The sequence below is a fragment of the Dipodomys spectabilis genome, unplaced genomic scaffold, assembly GCF_019054845.1.
Source record: "Dipodomys spectabilis isolate Male_0828 unplaced genomic scaffold, ASM1905484v1 ptg000233l, whole genome shotgun sequence".
Taxonomy (NCBI): Eukaryota; Metazoa; Chordata; class Mammalia; order Rodentia; family Heteromyidae; genus Dipodomys; species Dipodomys spectabilis.
In genome coordinates, this window is record NW_024870910.1 from 2,070,003 (window position 1) to 2,093,358 (window position 23,356).

Consider the following 23,356-nt stretch of genomic DNA (forward strand, 5'->3'; position numbering starts at 1 on the left):
CAGGTTTGTCATGAAGAAAATCTCGGTTTCCCCAAATTGTTTTTATTGATTAGCTTCTTGGATCGGCACTCTTGGTAGAATTTTTGACTTCTGCAGAGACGGGCTGTGTGATGTGGTTTGAAAGCAGGGGTGAGCTTTTCACCAGAGGCAACAGCTGGTGCCTCCTGCTCGCATGTTCCCGTCCCAGCTGTTAGCCCGAGTGTACCTTTTGTTCGGCTGGTTCATTTCTTTGCACATTTCCTCTTTTAAATAGAGCTCTTGCCCGGCTTTTAAGCCTAATACTTTGAAATAAAATTAAGGAGTGAAGTTCCTCTAAAAAGAATGTGAGAAATTCATTTGGAGGGGCTGGAGGGGTGGGGGGAGGTGGGAAGGCCATGGGAAAGGTCGTCCTGGCTGTTTTCTCTGTCCCAGTTGGATAAAGTTACCACGTCAGGGTTTCCTTATAACATCCTAGTTTTTCTCAGCCTGACTGTTGATCAGTCTTAAATTCTTAAAATTCCATCATCTGATCATAGCTAGAGAGAGAGCAGTGAGCTGCTCTTCATTCCCTCTCTCTAAAGACTGCCTTGCGCTCTCCGCTCAGGGCCCTGAATCTTTAGAAAAATCTTCATTCTTGTTGCAAGTCCACAGAAGCTGCCCCCACACTGGGGCTCTGAAGTGCTGGCTTCAGGTGGTTGTATTAAGTTTTAAAATGAATTTAACCCCTAGGGTTCTCCTCCTTCCTCCCAGTAGACCGGCGTTTGGAAATCTCTCAGATCAGGAACCATTTTTTTTCTTTGGCAGATTGGTAGCTGTGGAATCTGCTTGCTGCTTAAGTCTACATGTGGGTTTTGGTGGGTTTTGGTGGGTTGTTCTTTCCCAGACTGAGCAAGCAATGGGCAAAGAGGAGAAAGCCAAGAGGAACCACTAATTTATGTAGATCTAGAACTTAAAAAAAAAAGACTGTTCACAGGAGCACTCTTACAGGGGGTCCAGTAGGGAGAGAGTTGGGGAGGGCACAAGAAGAGGGAGAGAGGGACTGGGAGCAGCTATGAAAAGAGATTTTTTTAAAAACAATTCAAGATTGCTTTTAAAATGGGGAGGAAAGGATAAAGAGAGTAATAGAGGGGGTAGAGGTGATCAAAACACATTATATGGATCTATGAAAACATTACAGCGAAACCCCTTTATGTAACTCATATATACTGATTTAAAAAATAAAGAGGTAGAAAGTCAGAGAGGAGTAGAAGAAGTGGATGCTGCGAACAGATAAATGAGAATTCAAAGCACGGCTTTCTGAGTGTTTCAGTGGAAAGACAGGAATGCGCCCCGGGGAACAGAAGAGAGGTGTCTTGGTGGTAAGGATCACACAGGCTTCCAAGAAGTGGTAGCATCAGAGATTAAAGGCGGGCAGTCGGGGAAAGGGCAGGAGCAAAGGCAGCAAGTTTGGGCATCCTGAGGCTTGTTTGTCAAACAGTACTGGCGAGGTTGATGGTACGAGGGTGACCTGAGGTGGTGAGCTACCTATGAGCAAAGGTTATAATTTAGAAAGGCCACAGACACATTCAAGGCTGCTGAGTTAAAGAGTGTAAGCCGAGCTGTCTGAATTTTAATTCCAGTGTACTGTTGATTTTTAAACCAAGAAAACTTGTCTCCCAGTGCTCCCCAAACATTGCGATACATTATAATTACCAGGGCAGAATGAGGAGGTTTGAAGGGGTCCTGATGCCCAACTCATTCAACGGTTGAGCCTGCCATGCAGGAAATAAGAATTTTTTTTGTCTTGTGTGAGTGCTAGGGCTTGAACTCAGGCCTCATACTGTTTATTCGCTTTCTTGCTCAAGGCTGGCACTTTCCCACTTGAGCCACACAGCTCTACTTCCAGCTTTTTGTTGGTTGATTGGAGATAAGATTTTCGTGGACTTTTCTGCCTAATTCGGGCTTCAGACATCAATTCTTAGATTTCAGCCTCCTGGATAGCTAGGATTACAGGCGTGAGCCACCAGTGCCCAGTGTGAACTTCTTTAAGGATTTTTGGGTACTATCAGCCTGCCACAAAAGCTGAAAACCATTGTACTACGTATCCTTGTACTGTGTCCTTCCCATGCCTATTTTTTGGTTCAGAGAACTTGAAGCTGTGTGTGTGTATACATATATTATATATGTGTGTGTATGTCCATATTCTTATTACTCTGCTGTCTTAATGTACTATATTTCCTGAACTTATCCTACAGCCAGTGAGAGCACAAATAATTGTTTACATGTGGTTCCATTGGATTGAAGTTCTGTAGACTTTTTATTTTGATGGAGACTGGAATCATTCTTCCTTCAATCATTCTTCCAGTGTTGGGTCTCCAAGATGTCACCAAACGCCCTCCCAAAAGTGAAATGAGATTTCCCGTGCCATCCACAAGAGTGCAATCATTTTCCCTCGAGTAGTACTCCTGCAGCCTTCATTCTATGTACCTTGAGCTTACACTCACTACAAGCCAGTCTTGTTACATGCTTTTCAGTCCAGTAACAGGGAGAGGCAGATTGCCATCAGAACAAGAACCAGGATGATCCATCACTAAGACCAAAGCCCAGAGTGTAGTCTTTGATTTGTGTCAGACTTACACATTATGTCCCGGAGGACATGGCCCTGCATAACATGGTGTGTGTTTCTAGATGAAAGATGTGAAATAGTAAGAAAATCAAGGTTTTTCTGCTCTTTGCAAAGGAAACTGATGGTGTAATCTAATACATGAGATTTCTTTCTTGAATAAGAGAGAAAATATTTCTGTTATCTGGAAAATCCCCTTAGTTGGACAGTTTGTTTATTGATGCCACCATATCAACAGGAAGTTAAAGTTTCAAGTTTTTTTGTGCTACCAAGGATAGTTTAGTTTTTAAATAAAAATACAGAAAAGTGTAGGTTAGATGCACTTAAATACCTCCATACTGTGTCCCTAATCACTTTACAACACTCAGTGCCTCATGCTACCCTCTTGCAGCTCTAAGAGTAAGCTGAAATATAGCTGCATGTTAAAAATATGTATATATATATATCTCCATATGGCCCGGCAATTCCAGAATTTACTCAGAAAGAAATGGAAACATGCCCATGCAAGACTAGTATGTAAATATTTGTAACTATATTATTTGTTTTGGTTTGGTTTGGTTTTTTTTGGGGGGGGATCCAGTCATGGGGCCTGAACTCTGAGCCTGGGCGCTGTCCCTCAGCTCTTCAGCTCAAGGCTAGCGCTTTACCACTTGAGCCACAGCGCCACTTCCGGCTTTTATCTTTTTGCTTATGTGGTGCTGAGGAATCCCAGGGCCTCATGAATGCAAGGCAAGCGCTCTACCACTGAGCCACCTTCCCAGCCTCTATAGCTGTATTATGTGTAATAGCACCCCCTCTACAAAAATCTCAGCCCATTAGAAACTCAATATTCATCAGCAGATGAATGGGTAACCAAAATATGGTACAGTGGAATATTACTCAAGAATAAAAAGGAATGGCTTATATAAGACATGTAGTAGCATGCGTGAACATCAGAGACATTAGGCTTAGTGAAAACAAAAGGACCCAAAAAGATTGGTTCCTGTGATTCTCTTGATATATAACTTCTAGAAAAAACAAGAGAATAGCTAACTGTGGGAACAGTGGATGGTGGTGGCTGGAGGTTAGAAGTGGAGATTGAGCACTAGCAGGAATGAGAGACCTTTGAGGTGTGGGTGAGCTGGTAGCGGTGGTGATGGATGGCCGTAGAGATCCACTGAGGCTCACAAGCTGGTACATTTACCAAGAGTAAAAATTTTGGTGGCCAGTTATACTTCGGTAAAGTTATGTTTTTGAGTGTGTATCAATACTGGGGCTTGAACTCCAAGAGTCTTAGTTGCTGTCCTTTAGTTTTTTGTTTTTGTTTTTGCTCAAAGTTGACAGCATTCTACCACGTTAGCCACACCTCTTCTGCCTTTTTTTTTTTTTCTGGTTAATTAAAGATAAGAATCTCACACAACTTTCCTGCCTAGGCTGGCTTTGATCTATGATCCTCAAATCTCAGCCCCCTCAGTAACTAGAATCCTAGGCATGAGCCACAAGCACCCAAGTAGTAAAGCTATTTATAAAACAAAAAGAAAAAAAAAACACTTAGCAAAGAAGAAACATTTTCTGAGCATCTGGTGCTACTGCATCTGGACATACAGTTCCTCCTTTGCTGAACTGTCACCAATGGTGTAATCTTGGACTTAGGATGGTGTAAACCAGCCATCTGCAGATGAGTTCTAGGGGTGTGGTGAGGCCACCGCCTCTGTCTGTGGTAGACATCTCAGTACCCACGGCAGCCTTGGTGTGCTGGGTTCTGATGCCCTCTAGAGACAGCTGCCAGCAGTTTTCTCCAAGAAATAAACAGAATTATGGGTTATATATTTTGCAGATTTTTTTTTTTTACCCCAGTATGTCAGCCAGAGTTTGAAGGGGCAGAGAGGAGGAATGTCCCTTCGTATTCCCACAGGACGGCCTCAGCCCCTCGGTGTCACCACACAGGACTCGCCTGTCCTCGGTGACTTTGTTCTGTGGCTCGTTGACACTTCACAGAGCAGAGCAGGTCAACTCACACCTTTGTGAGGTGATTCAAAGCTCTCAGTGTGCTTTCATAGTTAGCTCATCCGATTCTTCCACCTGGCCAGCAGAGAGCAGAGAAGAAACCTCCTATTTGCCGCTGAAGAAAACTCCAGGCTGGGAGAAACCAAAACAACAACAACAACAAAACTGCCTGGAGTTTTTTACTTCATGCAAGGTGGAGATGAGACTCAGATAGATCTAATCTTTGGAGATTGCCAAGTGGAATGCTCCAAACCTGATTCCTGGGGCTGTCTTCCAAGTAACCACTCAGAGACCTAGAAATTATGGCACCCTTGGCCTTCCCACACTTTCTGCTGCTGGCACTGCTAACTAAAAGTGAGATCAGACCCAAAATGGTAACCCCAAATCACAAATGACATGCTGATGCCCTTTAGGGTATCCCCAGTCACCCCAGCTGATTCACAGATGGAACCTATGTAATAACCAAAGCATATAGGTAGGTAGGTAGGTAGGTAGGTAGGTAGGTAGGTAGGTAGTAGGCAGATAGATAGATACATAGATACATAGATAGATACATAGATACATACATAGATACATAGATACATACATAGATACATGCATAGATACATAGATAGATAGATTTTTGACTATTGAGAAGGCTGACAGCCAGTATACCAATATCAACCAAACCCAAGCATCACAGAGCCTGTGGAAACGTAAGCAAAAGAAAAAAAAACACCAAATAATAATTTTTAGAAGTATGCTGTGAATGCAGAGGCAATGAGCTTAGAAACAGTTTAGAAAATTACATTTACTGAGTCATTGTCTTAACTAGTCATTTCCTTTAGGAAATAATAAAAATTTAAGTCTATTTGTGTTTGGAAGATGTACAGACAGATCTTAGCTTGCTAGTGTTTTTTGGGGGTTTTTTTGTTTTTTTTTTTTTACTTCTCACCTCATCCTGGAAGGAATTTAGGCAGGGAAACAGAACCTCAAGCTAGGGGCTAGCAAAATGAGAGCAGCATTGACTGATAATTCCTCAAACCGCTTGATTACTATTTTAATAAGGATTTTATTCTTTTCCTTTACCTTCCACAGGCTCTGTAACAACTAGCTCCCAGGCTTCTCATTGTTGTATTTTTTTTTAAGTTTGTGTTTACTTTAAAAAGATAAATATGCTTTTCCAAGTGATTGATCATATATGTAATGAATATACATGCACATGGAAATATACAACATATATATTTAATAATAAAATATATATTTAATTATATATACATAGTTCCTTGTGCCTGTCTTTCATTTGTCAGATTCCTAATTTGTAATTCATTCTTCCTTCTTAGGGAGAGGATATTTTATTCAGAAGGTATTTCTATTTGCTCCTAGTAAAATTATTTTACTAAAAGAGGTCTAGTCCTGAACTAAGATGGAAACTTGACCTGATTAATGGGTCCTTGCATTCAGCCTGGAGATTTCTCCACAACAAGATTTTGTCCTGGGAGCTATCTCAGGGATCTGAGATGGGCGCTAACACTAACTTTGGCCTCTTCAGTCAGGGCTCTCCAAGTAGACTTATGTTTGGACTTGTGTGGGCTCTGTTCCCTGGGGCAGTAGATCCAGACTGCCCTAGGACTCACAGCCTTGTATGGCAGCTGGATCCAATGGGACATCTGGGCATAGAGAGTCATGTTAAAGAGCTCTTTCTGAAAGGATTATTGACTTGCAAGTTTCTGCCACTCCTTTGGTGACCATTAATGTATCCAGAGGCTAGAGAATGGAGTTGCAAAGTACCTTTAGGCTCTGTGGACTTGTTTGCTGATTCACTAAGCCCTGTATCCATAGCACTCTGCCCTCGGTCTGTGTGCAGAGGGCCCAGTGCCTGGGGAGGACTGAGACTTGAGGCTTGCAGGGCTCAGTGATTCCTCTGGATATTAAGACTCTTAACAGCAATAGAGAGCTCAGATGTCACAGAGTAAACAACTCGGTGCTATTCGCAGCACTTAGAGACCTGCCTCTGAGCTCCCTCCTGGTCTGTACTCCCTTGCTGATGCTCAAAGAATTGCTGAAGGCTGCTGGGTAGCATTGAAACTGTAACTGGTCTTTCATCTGAATGAGGGTCGGGCTGGGGGAGCCCCGGCTGCCTGTGGGTCCCCAGTTTGGGGAGATGCTGCCCGCCCCTTGTCTGGCTCCCATTCCATCCTGCCCTGCCGACGGGGCGCGGGGAGGTTTTCCGTCCACAGACGATAGTGGGAAAGTCCGCAGCAAATACTTAAGCTGTTCTGGTTGGGTAGTGGAGCATATCTGCTCTCTGGGGACTTGTTTCAAGTGCATGTATGTACCTGAGAAACAAAAAACAAAACAAAACAAAAAACACCCAAAGGCTTTTCTAGTGACTGATTTGAGGAACATCCTTGGATGTGTCCTCTGGATTTCAGTGTGTGTCCCTGACTTTCGTGGTTGCCAGAGTTAATGGCGGCTGTGTGCCACTAAGCAGTTCTCTTGTTGGTAAGAGCCTGTCGGACCTGTAGAAGATCTGTATCCCCTGACTGACAAATGTGGCTATCTGTGCTGCAGGAACTACTCCTTCTACGTCTTGGATAACCAGAACCTTCAGCAGCTGTGGGACTGGGACCACCGCAACCTCACCATCAAATCGGGGAAGATGTACTTTGCATTCAACCCCAAGCTGTGTGTTTCCGAAATTTACCGCATGGAGGAAGTGACGGGGACAAAAGGACGCCAGAGCAAAGGGGACATAAACACTAGGAACAATGGGGAAAGAGCCTCCTGTGAGTGACGCCTCCAAGACACTGTGCTCCGCCCACCCCAACCCTTTCCCACCTGGGATAACCCCAGACTCTCCCAGTGGGGGGGGGTAGCTTTCCTGGGGAGCCCCTCGTCACTTCAATGGACCCCTCCTTAACTAACACCTTCATTCCACATCTCTCTTTCATAGTTAATACCCCAAGTATTTGTTAAAGACAAGCCTGAACAGCCCAACCAGCCTCGCCTGGCTCTCCCTTAGAATGGAGCAAAGGCTTCTGGGTAGAAGAAACCCTGCCATGGCGAGCCCCCGTGTGCCACATGCTCCCCGGATCTCTTCTTTGCTCTGCATCCCCAATGCAAAGAAGGAGGAGTAAGCCTACATCCTCAAGTCCATAAGCTGTTTTCAATTATGAGCAGTACATTTGTCACCTGGCTCTGGTGATACAATTTTAAAGTCATCCAGACCTGGAGTTCAACCTCTGTTAGAACGGCGGTTCTCCGAGTGTATTCCACGCTGGATGTTAACCATTCCATCTCTCTCCTCTCACCCTGTATGGAAAGCTGCTGCCTTTAAACGTGTTAATGGTTCTTTGGGGTGTGTTGGTACCTGGCTATAAACCCAGCCATAAGGCAGGAGGATCATGAATCTGAGGCCAGGCTGGGGGACACAGCAAGTTACAGGTCAGGAATAGCTACCTAGAAAGATCCTGTCTCAAAACAACAGTGTATTATGGCTCAATTTGGCTGGTTAGGATTGTAAAAACAAATTGCCCCACTAACTTCCACTTTATAGTGTTCGGAGCTGGGGGTGTGGGGGGTGGGAAGAGTAATCTATATGATCAAGGGTGGTTTACACAGACACACGACACAAGTCTGAATTGCTTAAGGTAGGCTGGGAGGCTGTGTCTGTAGGAGGAGTTAGAGGTGGAGAGCGTTCACAGCCTTTGCCCTTACTGCCTAATTCCTGCCTTGCTCTCATTCAGACCACAGCAGGAGCGGGTGTGTGAGAGCATATTCAGAGTGCTTTTGCCTTTAAGAGTCAGCCAGCCTGACCTGGGAGGCTAAGAATGCAGCCGCCATGTCCTTCCCTTTGAAGCACTGTCCAAGTTTTCTCTCTAAATGACACCTCAACAGAAGTGTAACTTCCGCATGTTACCAGATTTTACTCAAGTACATTTATATGCCCCAAAAGGTTTCTGAATATCTTGTTGTCTTCATTATCCCACTTTCACTGGAGAGCCTTGTGTCTCCCTGGGGGCTGTCATCCTCTGTCTTCCTGGGGTTCTTATGGTAGTTGGAACAGAAAACAAGAAGGGCACAGGGTAGCTCCCGTAGGTCACTGGATAGGGGGACACCAGCCATAGAGCACAGAAGGCTTGCCTGGGCTTTGCTCCATTTACTCCAAGGAGTGCTGTGCCCTTGCAGCTTCATACCCAGGTTGGAGTGACAAAAGCTCTTTTCTGTAACTCACCAGGGTCTCACACCCGCAGCACAGGCCCACTCCTCTCACAGAAGACTCAGGCCAGCTTGTAGATTGGCTTAGCCAGGACCCTGTGGCTGCCAGCAACTTAGGGATTGGCAGAAAGGTTAGGCCACTTCTTTCATGATGTGGCCTTACTCAACACAGGTTAAGAATCAGAGAGTTATGTCCCAATTCATTTCCTGAGCAAGTGGCCCCTAAACTGCCTGAACTAAAGCTTAGGATGGACCCAGTTTCTCCAGGAAACTGCTTGGTAGAAAACAAGACAGCTCCCTCCCAAGTCCAGACAAGCAGTAAGCATGACAGCCAGCCGTGGAGAAAGCCAACTCTCCGTCACACACACACCGTCACACTCTGTCACACTCACGGTGTGCCTCTGTGCCCCAGGTGAAAGTGACGTCCTGCATTTTACCTCTACCACCACGTGGAAGAACCACATCATCATCACGTGGCACCGGTACCGGCCCCCGGACTACAGGGACCTCATCAGCTTCACCGTGTACTACAAGGAGGCGTGAGTTCTCTGCCCTGTGGCTCCATTCCGCAGGGCTGGGAGTGTGGGCAACCAGTCCTTTGGTCTGCGCCTGTGTTGGCCAAACAGGGAGTCAGCATGGTCTCCATGGACTGAGCCAAGTGAACCTGCTTCCTCCTCAGTGCCCTACCTAGCTGTCATGTGACCAACAGCCCAACTGATAAGAAACCGGTAGCTCGAAGTGTTTCATTCTTTAGTGAGTCACTAGGAATGTCTGAGTACATTCATCCTAAAGGAAGAAAGGTTGAGAGTCTTTTTTTTTTTTTTTTTTTGAGAATTAGGTCACACCCAACTGTCACAAAGTTGAGACTTGAGGATTGGTTAAAATACTGTTTGAGAGTTTGTACCCACCATGCTCTTCTCCAGAAACACTCCCAGAATGCACTGCTGTCTTTGCTCTCACCCTGGATTTGGTCCATTGTCTTATCTGGTCATTATATGCATGGCGGTCTCCTCCATCTCTGCTCTGGGTCATGAACTCTCCAACAAGAAAAGAGGAAATAAGACAGACCAGCCTCCATGTCTCCAGCCTCTTGTGACTTCTCCCAAAAGCTGCTGGGAGTTTTTCTTCTGCCATCAGACACTGTTTACTTGCCTGGCAGTCAGGAAATACTCTTATAGGCTGAAGATCTCCTTTGTCTCAGTCTTTCCTTTTTTTTTTTTTAATTTTCTTTTTTTTTTTTTTTATTGGGGTTTGAACTCAGAACCTGTGGTATTATCCTTCAGCTTTTTCACTCAAGGCTGACACTCTACCACTTGACTAATAGCTCCACTTCTGGCTTTTAGTGGTTAACTGGAGATAAGCATCTCATGGACTATTATTTCTGCCCAGGCTGGCTGAGATCCTCAGATCTCAGCTGAGTAGCTAGGATTATAGGTGTGAGCCACTGGGGCCCGGCTTTCTGCGTGTCCGTTTAAAGACCCATATTTTGAATCCCAGTAACCGCAGAACTTGTGTTTGTGGAGTTGGAGATTCATTTCTGTAGACCAGTGAACCCCCATGTCTAGTTGCCTAATTTTGTTCTTCTATATAAATCTAACTGGTGATTATTTTCTTTAGAATTCCTACTAGAGAAAATGTGACATGCTCAGCTCTTGGGAAAGGGTCTTGAGTGGGGGCAGGGAGAGTGTGTTTTGATGTGAGAGCCCAAACACATTCTCTGTACTTGATTGGTTGTCTTTCAGACCCTTTAAAAATGTCACAGAATATGATGGACAGGATGCCTGTGGCTCCAACAGCTGGAACATGGTGGACGTGGACCTCCCTAACAATAAAGACAAGGAGCCCGGCATTCTCCTGCAGGGGCTGAAGCCCTGGACACAGTATGCCGTCTACGTCAAGGCCGTGACCCTCACCATGGTAGAGAATGACCACATCCGTGGGGCCAAGAGTGAAATCTTATACATTCGCACCAATGCTTCAGGTATCGGCAGCATGGCCCACGAGCCCCTCCCTGCCCAGCTTTCAGGGTTTGATGTTATTATGTAGACAGGTATGGTTGTAGGCTATCAGATATGCCTATTGTGTTTCTAGTACCATATTGTACTCTGCAGTACCAACTAAACACCTGAGCGGGGTACTCTATAGTATTCTGTGGTACTAACAAATGAACTATTAGCAGTAGTACTGAATATCATTCTATAATACTAATAACTAAACACCTAACAGTACTGTATTTTTCAGTACTACTAACCAACACCTATTGGTAATGCTGTATATTATTCTGCAATACTACTAACTAAACACCTAACAGTAATATTGTATTGTATTCTAAAGTACTACTAACTGCTGACACCTGGAGTTTTTCTGTGCTGTGTCCTGTGTCCTGGTACCCTCCTCTTCAGCTATCTTCCTGCTTGGGAGCCCAGGTCTCCAGGGTGCTGGGCTGGTGTCATTGGAAGGCCCAAGCAAGATCTAGCCTTCTCTGGCCACTCGTGTTTATTGTGATGGTTTACTAGGAGCTGAAGCTTTGCTGATCTGTGTACCATTTGCTTCTTGTGACTCTGTGGTTTTCCAGTATTTATTCTGTAGCCATTCGGGTTTCCATCATGTAGAAAAGAGCTGAGGTACCTGAAAAATACTTCTCCTTTTCACATTATCTTCACGATCTCTAGAAACAGCACCTGCAAAGTATAGTTTCAAAGAATATTAAGATTATTTAGGCAGCATATACTTTCATATCTTATCTTTACAACTTCGATACTTTAGCCATTTTGGTTCCTACAATGAAAATGCTATATAGCCTGGATGGCTTAATAGCATGAAAAGTTTATTTCTTGTAGTTGTAGAGTTTGGGAAGTCTAAGATGGAGGTGCTCAGATATGAAGTGTCAGTTGTGGGCGAAGTTCTGGGGTGAAGAATTTGATCTGTATGTTTCTACATCTGTATGTTGTATCTTAATCTAGCAGAACAGACAGGAAGCCTCTGGTGTTTTTTCCTAGAGGCAATAATTCACTTCTGAAGGCCCCACCTTCATGATTAAATGCCTTCCAAACATCTCAAGTCCTATAACTAACCTCCTTGGAGATTAGAATCTTTCAGGGAATGGGCATAGTCTATAGCCCCCATAAATATTCTCTGAGACTAAATATTAGATGAGAAAAGTGTCTTTAAATACTCATATGCTAGCACCAAGTGAGTTTGAATGGCGGGGGGGGGGGGGGCGGTGGGCGGAATGGTGAGGAGTCTGCTTCTCCCCGCCCCCCCCCCCTCCTCTGCCCATTTCTGTGACTCGGTGAGAGGCCACTGTCAGGTCATCAATCCTGAAGTGTTTATAGAAATAAATTTGTCATAGTCTCAGGGGTTGGTCAGATGTGACAGAAGTTACAGAAATCAGTTTTCTTTATCTTAACTTCGGAAAGGTAAATCATTGCAGCAAATCTAGGAAAAATAGAAATCGAGAAATTTTGTAAGAAATCTGTTTCCTTTTTCCCAAAGATGAAGCCAGGGACTAGAGTCAGTTTTAGCTGCTGTCTTTTTTTTTTTTTGGCTGGGGGGGTGGGGGGAAGTCTGGTCGTGGGGCCTGAACTCTGGGCCTGGGCGCTGTCCCTCAGCTCTTCAGCTCAAGGCTAGCGCTCTACCACTTGAGACACAGCACCACTTCCGGCTTTTTTCTTTTTGCTTATGTGGTGCTGAGGAATCGACCCCAGGGCCCCACTGAGCCACCTTCCCAGCCCCACCACTGTCCTTTCTAACACTAGAGACACAGAGGAACTGGGCCCTCTACCTCTGCTTTTTGTTGTTTTGTTTTCTTTTCTTTTTGGTGACACTTTTCATTGCAATATCTAGGGATAAGCTGTTTCACTTTGAAATACTTATTTTTGGAAACCCTAAAATGGTTGAACATCCAGTCGTTCTGTCTTCTCTAGATCAGCAACTGGTGAAGAAAACAACAACAAAAAAAAAAACCCTTTTCCACAAAGCATCGTCCTTTAGAAGTGTTCAGAGCCTTGTGCATATTGTAGCTCCTGATGCTGACTGGCCCTCTATACGCTTCAAAACAACTTAGTCTGGCCTGTTTTTTAAGCAACATAGAGTGACATCTCTCTTGTACTTCAGAAAGAGTGTCAGAATTGGTGCTTCTTTCTTCTTCTCCTCCTCCTCCTCCTCCTTCTCCTCTTCCTCCTCCTCCTCCTCCTCCTCCTCTTCCTCCTCCTCCTCCTCCCCCCTCCTTCTCCTCTTCCTCCTACTTCTTCTTTCTTCTTCTTTTTTGGGTCCGGTCGTGGGGTCTGAACTCTGGGCCTGAGCAATGTCCCTCATCTCTTCAGCTCAAGGCTAGCACTCTACCACTTGAGCCACAGCGCCACTTCTGGCTTTTTTTCTTTTTGCTTATATGGTGCTAAGGAATGGAACCCAGGGCCTCATGCATGCAAGGCAAGCGCTCTACCACTGAGCCACCTTCCCAGCCCCTCTTCTACTTTTTTTTTTTTGATGAACTCAATATGGTCTGGGTTGAATTTGGGTGTTATTACTCAGCAGTTTGGTTGGATTATTGTGCTTTGCCTTTATAGCAGTATTCTTTTTTGCTGGTAGTCAAATCATTTGCTAAAATGTGTATTCCCACGTGTTTGTGCTTTTATGGCTGCCTCTCAGTCATTCACTGAGGGTGGATTACAGAATGGGTGAATTTCCATGAACACTTGCATGTTGGCACACTCAACACACACACATGCACACGAGCTCTCCAGCCCTCTTACTCCTTCTGCTTTTCCGTTGTCTTCTTGCCATTTTGATCAGACTGAAAAAAAAAAAAAAATCTTGAGATGAGGTTCAAATCAGTCAGATTCACCATCACTTAAGCCTGCTGAGGTTGTTCAATATTTTGGGAGCCTGGCACATGTAGTAAATGAGAAAAAAAATCCACGGTTTGAATGAACTGTAGACTTGAAGTCACCTGTTATAACTGTAGCCATGCCCTTCCCCACAAACCTCTTCCACTTAGAGTCGGACTGTTTGCTTGCAGAGGATAACCTGAGCAGAGATGCTGGGAACGAAGACCTACTGGTGCTTAAAGGAATACTCTTGGGACACAGAAGGCTCAGATTTCACCTTGCCTGCCAGGGCTTACTGCTGTCTGTCTGCCTAACCCAGCCAGACTCGCAGCTTCCTATTGGTTTGCCCCAACCTTAGGCTCCTTCCAGCTTCTGAAATGGGCCTCCTTTGCCTTTCCAGTTCCTTCCATTCCACTGGATGTCCTCTCGGCTTCGAACTCCTCCTCTCAGCTGATAGTAAAGTGGAATCCACCATCCCTGCCCAATGGCAACCTGAGTTACTACATCGTGAGGTGGCAGCGGCAGCCTCAGGACGGCTACCTGTACCGGCACAACTACTGCTCCAAAGGTAAGGGAGTGCCGACCTCCAAGGGGAGGCACACCTGGCCGGACCTCCGGGTCACACCCATCCAGTGACAGTCTAGTTCCTTGTCCTAGAAATCAGTCCCCCACTCTTTATTTCCCTCCCCTTCCTTTTCTTTTGTGCCAATGCTGAGGCTTGAAATTAAAGCTTCTCTTGTTTTTTGTTTTTTTGGGTTTTTTTACTCACGGCGGGTGCTCTACCATTTGAACCACACCTTCACTTGAGGCTGTTGGCTTGCTAATTGGAAATAAGGTTCCTATAGACTTTTCTGCTCACACTAACTTCGAACCATGACCCTCAGATATCAGCCTCCTGAGTAGCTAGGATTACAGGTGTATATTACAGCACCTGGCTCCAGTCCACTCCTTGACTTTAGGGGAACCAGACAGTTATTCATTTCCTCCCAAGCTGTGTTACACCCAGCTCTCATTCCCATTCTCCTCTCGGCTTCTCTTTTCCCGAAAGACAAAATCCCCATTAGGAAATATGCCGATGGCACCATCGACGTGGAGGAGGTGACGGAGAATCCCAACACAGAGGTGTGTGGCGGGGAGAAAGGACCCTGCTGCACTTGCCCCAAAACGGAAGCTGAGAAGCAAGCTGAGAAGGAGGAGGCCGAGTACCGCAAAGTCTTTGAGAATTTCCTGCACAACTCAATCTTTGTGCCCAGGTACATCTGTCCTTGCAAAACACGTGCAGGTAGTGCTCCTTGGGCAGGTAAACTCCACCAAGTACTGTGGGCCACAACACAGCCATGCAGAAGGAGCCACAAAAGATGACTTAAGCTGGTGGCTGGCTCTCCCTCTTGCTTCCCTGGGGCTGTTCCTGTGGGCCTGTGGGCCTACTGTTCAGGTGTTAGCTGTAGGTTACTGTGCACCACTGTTTTCTTTTCTGTGCTACCTACAGATCACGTGTTTTTCCTACAGTCTGAAAGAGCTCAAAAGTATTTGACAGCCATAACTCAGTGGGACTGATAACCTCTCTGTGGGTCTCAATCCCACATTCCCACACACTGAAGTTCTTTCTCTTGGTTGTAATCTTCCTGTAGTCCGTTCCATCCAGGCTAGTGGAGGCTCAGCAACAAAACAGTTCCCATTGCTATGGGAACAGATGAGTGTAGAATGGCCCTCTGAAGTTGTCTTTTAGTTCTCCATCCAAGGTGACTGGTGATTGGTTCATGACCTAGCCTATCAGAGGTCCAGATTACTGCGTGAAAGATTTAGAAGGCGCTAGTCATCAGTTTTCTGTTGTAACAAAATACCAGAAGCTGGGCAGTATGTCAAGCTCACACTTGTGGAGGTTTAGGAGCGTCACCTCTGCTCATGAGATCCTATACACAGCCCTTGTGAGAGGGAGAGCATTCAGAGCAGGTGGGAAGCCAGAGATGGGTAGTTGTGACCTTCTTTTATAACAACAAGTTCTCCTGAAAGCCACTGACTCTCCTCAAGGCCAGTGTTAATTCCTTCTGAGAGCAGTGTCCTTAGTGTCCCTCCAAGTGCTCCATATCTTAAAGGTTCCACAACTTCTTCCTCTTGCCCTGTGGATTGCACACAGGAACTGCTAGTGGATGGTACCTTTATTTTGTCAGTGGACATGGAGTCCCAGTGACAGTGGCAACACAGATGTGTATGGACCAGATATTGCTAATGCACAGTGTTCCTGTTGTTCAAATGTGTTTTCTCTTTGCCGTACCCCATGTGATGAATGCATGTACCCATCCATCCTCTCAGCCTGAGATCCCCCTCCCCCATAAAGCAGATTTCACATGCATGAAAAGAGATACCAGGTTTCATCCGTGTGAGTCATCACTATTTATGAGAACTTAATGTTTGTTTGTTTGCCTCCGACCAAGGCATAAATCGACCTTTGTACAAGCTTTGACAAGATTCCCGTAAAAGAGTTGTCCAGATGACAGAAGGAATGAATCATCAAGTCTGGTTGCTTTTTTTTTTTCATTTTGCCTTTTGTGTGTGTGTGTTGTTATTGTTGTTTCATGGTTTTTTGTGGTTGTTTTACAACTAAATTACCAAATCCTATTTTGATTTCAATCCTTTCAAAGAACAAATTATTTGGGGGGGCTGAATTCAAATAAGTCAGACGTAGTTTCCTCCATTTGTCCAACATGTCAGGCATATTGGAAGCAGAATGGATGCTAGAGTTGTTCTTTGTGATGGATGCTTGTTAGTAAATACCTTTCAGCGGCAACCATCATTGTTTGCCAAATCAAGTAGTTTGGTTTAACTAAGATGTTGACAGGTGTTGAGAAGTAGCAGGTTTTCCAATGCAAGTGGGTTGTGTCAGAGGGGAATGAGGAAAGTTGGCAGTAAGGTTTAGTCCTACCATTTGGAACGTAGCCATTGGCACAGTGTTACATACAGACCACTCTGCTTACACCACCCCTGCCTTCCTATTAAAGTTCAGTGTGGATGCCTTCTCATAATCTCCAACTTGGTGTCAGCTCTGACTGCTGAACAGTCTCCACAATGAGTGCTGATAATCAAGTAGACAGCATAAGGGTGTGTCGTAGTGGTGGACAAGCAGGCTTATTACTTTGCAGCAGACCAAGCCCAGGCAACTTCTGATTTGTAGGCACGAGTTTGTGTTCCGTTGGTCTTGAAAGAAAGGCAGGAAACTTATTGGTAATGTGTTGAAAGGATATCCCTAGCAACAGATGTGGTTTTGTTGTTTTTTTCTCCTTCCTAACTGGTCAGTTTGCAGGGTGTGAGGATGGTAGATGAGAGGCCTCATTTCCTAACCCTTTCTTCCCCAGCATTGTGAAAACAGATGCATTTGCCCCTGACCTTGTTGCTTCCTCACTTTGGACAAACCTATCTGTGTCAGGTGGCTTTTGTTTGGTTTTGCCATTACCAAGGTTTGAACTCAAGGCCTTGCATTTGACGGGTTGGTTCTCTACCATTTGGCCCTGATTATGTTTGAGAGAGGTTCTTGCTTTTTCCCCACGTGTTTCCCCTGGGCAAAAGTCCTGAAGCTGGGATAACAGGGGTGCATGCCATGTCCAGATTTTATTGGTTGGCCCGAGGTCTTGCAGACTTCTTGTGTGGTCTGCCTTGGAACCTTGATCCTCCCTAATCTTAGCCTCCTGAGTAGCTTGGATGACAGTGTGAGCCGCAGTACCCAGCTGTGTTGACCAGTTTCAGCCTTTAGTTTCAGCCCCATCCAGTGAAGGGCCATACTTTTGTAGGTGATTCCAGGGATCCAGCAGACTGAGGAGCCACTAGCCCTGTCCCAACTTCCTCTTTCAGATTTTGGCAAAGTACTTCAGCCTCTACATGGTTTCCAGGGTGCTCCTCCTTAGGTGACTTTGGCTCCATACTGTGTTTCTCCTCTAATACTGGAGACTCATGAACCTTCTCCTGGCTAGGCTTCTTCATTTTCTTAGATTATTAGAGAGAAAGTTCATCCCCTTCTCTCTCTCTCTGCCCACCTCGCTTTGCCCATTTACACCATGAAGCACACCTGCCAGCAGCCTATTTTCCCTCCATCCATCCATGGCTGGCCCCAAAGTTGCCATTCCCCTGTCTAGGCACCTCTTCCATGTTCTGTTTGATTTCTTTCATTCCTGTAATGCTAAGATCCTGTTTCGGATGTTTCTGGAAGAGCTCCAAAGCCTATTTTCTGTATTCGACAGTAAGTCAGCAATTGGAAGATGATGTCTTCATCTGCCCTGGTGGGTGGCAGTACCCTTCCATGGGGACTGCATATGTTCCCTTCTGTTTCTCTGTTGTGGCTGCTGTTTCTCAGTCCTCCTTAAGTTCAAGGACAAGGACTTTACCCCTCTCATTGGTGGGACCTGGGGGAAGCCACAGGCACCTATTGCTGAGTAGGAGACAAAGCCAGGCTCAGAAGACCTACAGGATGGGCTAGGACTAGTGATACCTACCTCCAATCCCTTGCTGCGTAGAAGACAGAGATGGAAGGAGAGCAGTCCAAGGCCAACAAGGGCAAAAGCACAAGACTCCATCAGAAAGAGTGAACAGAAAACAAAAAAGGGCTGAGGGCCTGGCTCAAGTGGTGGAGCTCAAGATCCTGACTGAAGCGCACACCAGGGACATGTTGGAATAACAGAAAGACCTTGGGGTTCAGGCATTTGCTTTGCTGCTCTTGCTAGGACTTCTTTACTTAATTTCAAAGAGGATCAAAGGAGCCACTGTAACAGGCCTTTGAATGAAACCTTTTTGTCTGATGTCTTCCCTAACAAACTCTCCCTTGGCCTCTAATGAATCTTAGTACAGCTAGTTGGATTATCTTTTTAATGCTCAACCATAATGTCTGTGGCCACGTGGCACAGCATGCTAATGAAACAGTACACAGCCCAGCTAACAGTATCCGAGGCATTCTTTGCTTCCTGGTATCATTGAGAAATCACTCTGGGAGCCAAGGAGAGGATGTGTGGTGATTCTCTGGGTGTAGAGTAAAGAAAGACAGGTAAATAATGAAGAAGGAAATCCCCTTGTTCCTTGCTGGTTCTTCTCCAAGGAGCCCTGAATAGTTCCTCTTATTCCAAGGTCGAGAATTTTCTTTTCTATTTCTCTTACCCTAGTTAAAGACAAAAAGATTCAGAGGAAACCATATTATGAGCCAAGCTTCTCTCTTCCTTTGCAGACCTGAAAGGAAGCGGAGAGACATCATGCAGGTGGCCAACACCACCATGTCCAGCCGGAGCAGGAATGCCACAGTGGTGGACGTCTACAATATCACAGACCCAGAAGAGGTGGAGACAGAATACCCTTTCTTTGAGAGCAGAGTGGATAACAAAGAGAGAACTGTCATTTCGAACCTCCAGCCTTTCACTTTGTACCGCATCGATATTCACAGCTGTAACCACGAGGCTGAGAAGTTAGGTTGCAGCGCCTCCAACTTTGTCTTTGCAAGAACCATGCCTGCAGGTATGGAGTGATCCAGTAGTCATATCCCCAACTTAACCACCCTTAGACCCAGTTCTGCTGATGAACCTGTGATCACTGATAGTCAGCATGGGTCGACCAGTTGCCTGGGGAAAGGAACACTTACATTTACATTGGTTTCCTTCCCTCCTTATTCTCCTTATTGAAAATACTCTCTATCTCTCCCTAGGGTTCCTTCCTCTCAACTTGGGTTATGTATTTGGTTTATTTTGCACAGCCCATTTGTACCTATAAACCCTTTGCCCCATTTCTGTTGTGATTGATGAGTCCATTCCCTCCTGCATTTATCCAGATTCAGGGCCATCCTCACTTAGCCACTGTATGAGTTAGCTTTCCATCACTGTGACAGAATATCTGAGATAATCAACTCACAAAACAGAAAGTACTCTTTTGGTTCACGGTTTCAGAAGTTTTAATCCATGGTTGCTTGATTCCTCGTTGGCTTTGGGGCCTGTGGCTAGGCGACAGCACACCATGGTAGAGGAAACTCTGATACCTCATGGCAACCATGAAGGAAAAACCAGAGGAGCCTGATGTCCTCCATTATGTTCCTCTCACTGGGCCCCACCTCCTAAAGGTTCTAAATTGCCTAAAAGTATCACAGGCTGGAGACCAAGTCTTCAACACATGGACTTTTGGGCAACAATCAGTTAGCAGCTGACTTGATCCAAGACCGTCATTCCTTAAAGTCAGCTCCTGGAGTAGCCTGTAGCCCTGTTTATTTTATCTTGTTTGTCCACTGTAAATTGGACACTGTCTGGGGCTCAGGCAGCCACTCAGCCTCCTTAAAAGAGAACTGAACTACCCAGTCCTCATTCTCACAAGAGGCGTCAGGTAAGAGAAAGTGTGGAGGTGATAAGTGTATGGGCAGAGAGCCCTCCTGAGTGTGGTTCTGACGCTCACACGCTACTACATCTCTTAGGGTGACCCTCTCACCTCCTGTGAGGGTCATTTTTCCCAGCCCACCTAGGAGAAGAGATGCCCTTCTCAGCTGTAACGGTCTGTGACTTTGGCTCACCACCTTGCAAGGTCAGCAGTAGCTGAAGGAGGTGACGGCGGCAGAGGTGGCTCCCTTGCTTTCTGCTTCCCCCCCAGGTTGGCTTGGTGTCTAGCCTACTGGGAAGCTATGGCTGCCATGTATGATGTGAACCTGAGTGAACCCTGTAGTGGATCCTACAGGCTCCACGCCGCTTCAGCTCAGTGCTTTCAGTGGTGCTGTTGCTGTGTTAGATGGAATCTTTCTTTCCTATTTTTTTGCGGGGTTGGGGTGGGGGTAGGGGGCGGGGTAGTATATGTGGCCATGGGGTTTTAGGTCTTCACATTTGCTAGGCAGCTGCTCTACTGCTTGAGCCCTGCCCTCAGGCCCTCTCCCACTTTATTATAGTTTGCAGATAATGTGTTTTTGACCAGGTTGGCCTCAAAATACAAACCTCCTAGCTAGCTGGGATTATAGGTATGAGCCACTGCCACCCATCCCCTGACAGATGCTTTCTTCAAGTCTTAGAAGCAGAATCAAAGAAAAAAAGTTACTAGATGTCCAGGGATTTTCTCTTGTACAGATCACAGTCTTAGAAGGGAAAATAGCATGAGAGGGGTTCAGGTCACTGGTGTGTGAGTGGTCCTTTCTGGAGGAGAGGCCACTTGGTGACAGCACACAGTCCTGTGTATGTGGACTGGGAGGGTTATATTCCATTTAGCTCAGGTGTGGTCTCCCTGCCTGAGGACCCAAACCCAACGTTATCACTTCTTTACACTTCCATGCAGAAGGAGCAGATGACATTCCTGGACCGGTCACCTGGGAACCAAGGCCAGAGAACTCCATCTTTTTAAAGTGGCCAGAACCTGAGAACCCAAATGGACTCATTCTGATGTATGAGATCAAATACGGCTCCCAGGTGGAGGTAAGAGGGGCTGTACCTGTGTCAATTGATAGCATGTGTTGGGTATACCACAAGTTACCTGTTACCTGTTTCTTAGCTCAGTCTGTGAGGATTTTTGTCTTTCCAACAGCCCAAAACCTACAAGTAGCCAGGCTATATTTCTACAGTTTTTATTGTAGAGAATGACTTTATGCCATAGTCTAGATCAGTCTTAAAAAACTCCTAATTCTTCTGGAGTTCTTTTTAGTTACAAAGTTTGGTTATAATTTCTAGGTGTGCTCTACTTTCCCCCCCCCCCCCCCCAAGAATGGCACTCTACCACTTCAGCCACAGCTTCGCTTCTGGCTTTTTGCTGGTTAATTGGAGATAGGAGAGTCTCAGGGTCTTTCCAGGCTGGCTTTGAACTGAGATCCTCAGATCTCAGCCTCCTACATAAGATTACAGGCATGAGCCAACAGGGCCTGGCAGTCTTAATAACTTTCAATTTTCCTGAGTTCTTTTTTAGTTCCAATCAATGTTTGGTTACAATTTCTGGGTGTGATTTATCTTCCCATGAGGGCTGCCTTTTGTTTTCTTCTTGTGGTTGTGGGGCTTGAACTCAGGGCTTAGGCACTATCTCTCAGATCTCAATCTCCTAAATAGCTAGGATTATATGCATGAGCCGCCAGTGCCTAGTGAGGGCTACCTTTTTTAAGTCTTGGCTTTTCTCATTATTGATAATGAAGATCTTTGTTCAGTGGGTAGTCAGATGTTGAACAGTGTGGCAAGCTGAACTGGCAGGTTCCAGATCTCTCCTTGACCGTAGGAACATGACACCAATGTCTTATTTCCCCAGGACCAGCGGGAATGTGTGTCCAGACAGGAATACAGGAAGTATGGAGGGGCCAGGCTTAACCGGCTAAACCCAGGGAACTACACCGCCCGAATTCAGGCTACCTCTCTCTCTGGAAATGGGTCGTGGACAGATCCTGTGTTCTTCTATGTCCCAGCCAAAAGTAAGGCCTGTGAAGGGAGTGGTGTGGTAAAACTTTCTGGCAGGGACTCAGAAAACTGTGTGCTAGGAACAGGGCCTTATAACACACTTGGGACACGCTGAGCCATGGGTTCTTACCTCACGTGACAGAGTTGAAGAACCCTTCTTTGGGGCATGGACTAAGCACTGGAGAGCTTTGACCCTGACTTTCCCAAGCATTTTTCCCAAGCATTTACCAAGCATTCCATGGACCATTCCACCCCCTGCCTTTCACTAGGCACACATTTAAAGGGCCTGGATCCTAAGAGGTGACTGGAACCAGGGCTGTCATTTGGTCTCCCCACTCCCCCAAGCTTGCCTGCCAGTTGGTAAAATACAGAATCACAGAAAGCACTAGTTTGCGTTGAATATTGTGCTCATGGTTCTGCACCAAGTCTAATGGGGAATGCTACAAGCTTTGTTCAGACCCTAGGACAGGGTTCTTGGAAGGCATTCTGTGGGACATCATCAGATTCCAAACTGAATTTTGTAACATTGCAAACAAAACAGAACGGTATACTATTTTTGAAATATGGATGGTGAAAAAAAGTTGAGGAGATGCTAGTCAAGGACACAAAACTTAAAGTTAGTTCAATTGTGTGACAGGCTGCCATTCATATCAACAGAGTCTTGAATATTGAGAACAGTGCTTGGTGTTTCCTCTCCCCACACATAAGAATATGAAGTAGTGCTTATGTTATTCAACATATATTTTCAAAACATGCCATATGTGATTAATGGATGCTGTGTATAAAATTTTCATGTATCAGAATAAGTAAAAGTTTAAAGAAAAAAAAATGTTCTTCTAGTCTACCTAGTTAGCACCAGGTGCTCAAAGAGATGCTTGAGAGCTGAAAATCCTCCTAGAGACGGATAGCAGAAGGATGGCTTGGATAGCATTGCAAAATGGAAGCCAGCATTTCATGTACCTGGTGCTCACCGGCCTATGCCTGGATTCAGGTTTTAGGGATAAGAAGCTACTTAGGCAGGTAATTTTGTTCCTTGAAATAACCCAAGTTCTCCTGTGTAGTCCCCGTAACTAGTCTTACTGGTTAGCTAACCATTGTATTAATCAGCTTTCCATTACTGTGATAAAATACCAGAAATAATTAATATACAAGGAAGAAAGGTTTGTTTTTGCTCAGGAACTCTAGCAGTTCAATTCATGATCAGAATCCCGCCAAGTCCCCTGCCAGGACCCTCCCTTTCACCTCCCTGCCAATGGCCTAACTCCCTCCCACTAAGCCCCACCTCCCAAACCACCACACCACAGCCTGGCCACCAAGCCTTTGACACATAGAGCTTTGGGAAGACCTATCTAGCACCCTCTCCAGAGTAGTGTTTTTCTCTCTCACCCTTT

General features: G+C 45.5%; 1 protein-coding gene across 2 annotated transcripts in view; it reads left to right on the forward strand.

Annotated features, from left to right (window-relative positions):
* Nucleotides 1-23,356, forward strand: part of Igf1r (insulin like growth factor 1 receptor) — a 227,585-nt gene that overhangs the window by 179,034 nt on the left and 25,195 nt on the right. For both annotated transcript variants that reach the window (XM_042698578.1, XM_042698579.1), the window contains exons 6-13: nt 7,121-7,335; nt 9,180-9,306; nt 10,510-10,748; nt 13,997-14,164; nt 14,645-14,849; nt 18,803-19,086; nt 20,869-21,005; nt 21,820-21,979. In XM_042698578.1, coding sequence (XP_042554512.1) covers nt 7,121-7,335; nt 9,180-9,306; nt 10,510-10,748; nt 13,997-14,164; nt 14,645-14,849; nt 18,803-19,086; nt 20,869-21,005; nt 21,820-21,979 — 1,535 coding nt within the window. The remainder of the gene's footprint in view (nt 1-7,120; nt 7,336-9,179; nt 9,307-10,509; nt 10,749-13,996; nt 14,165-14,644; nt 14,850-18,802; nt 19,087-20,868; nt 21,006-21,819; nt 21,980-23,356) is intronic.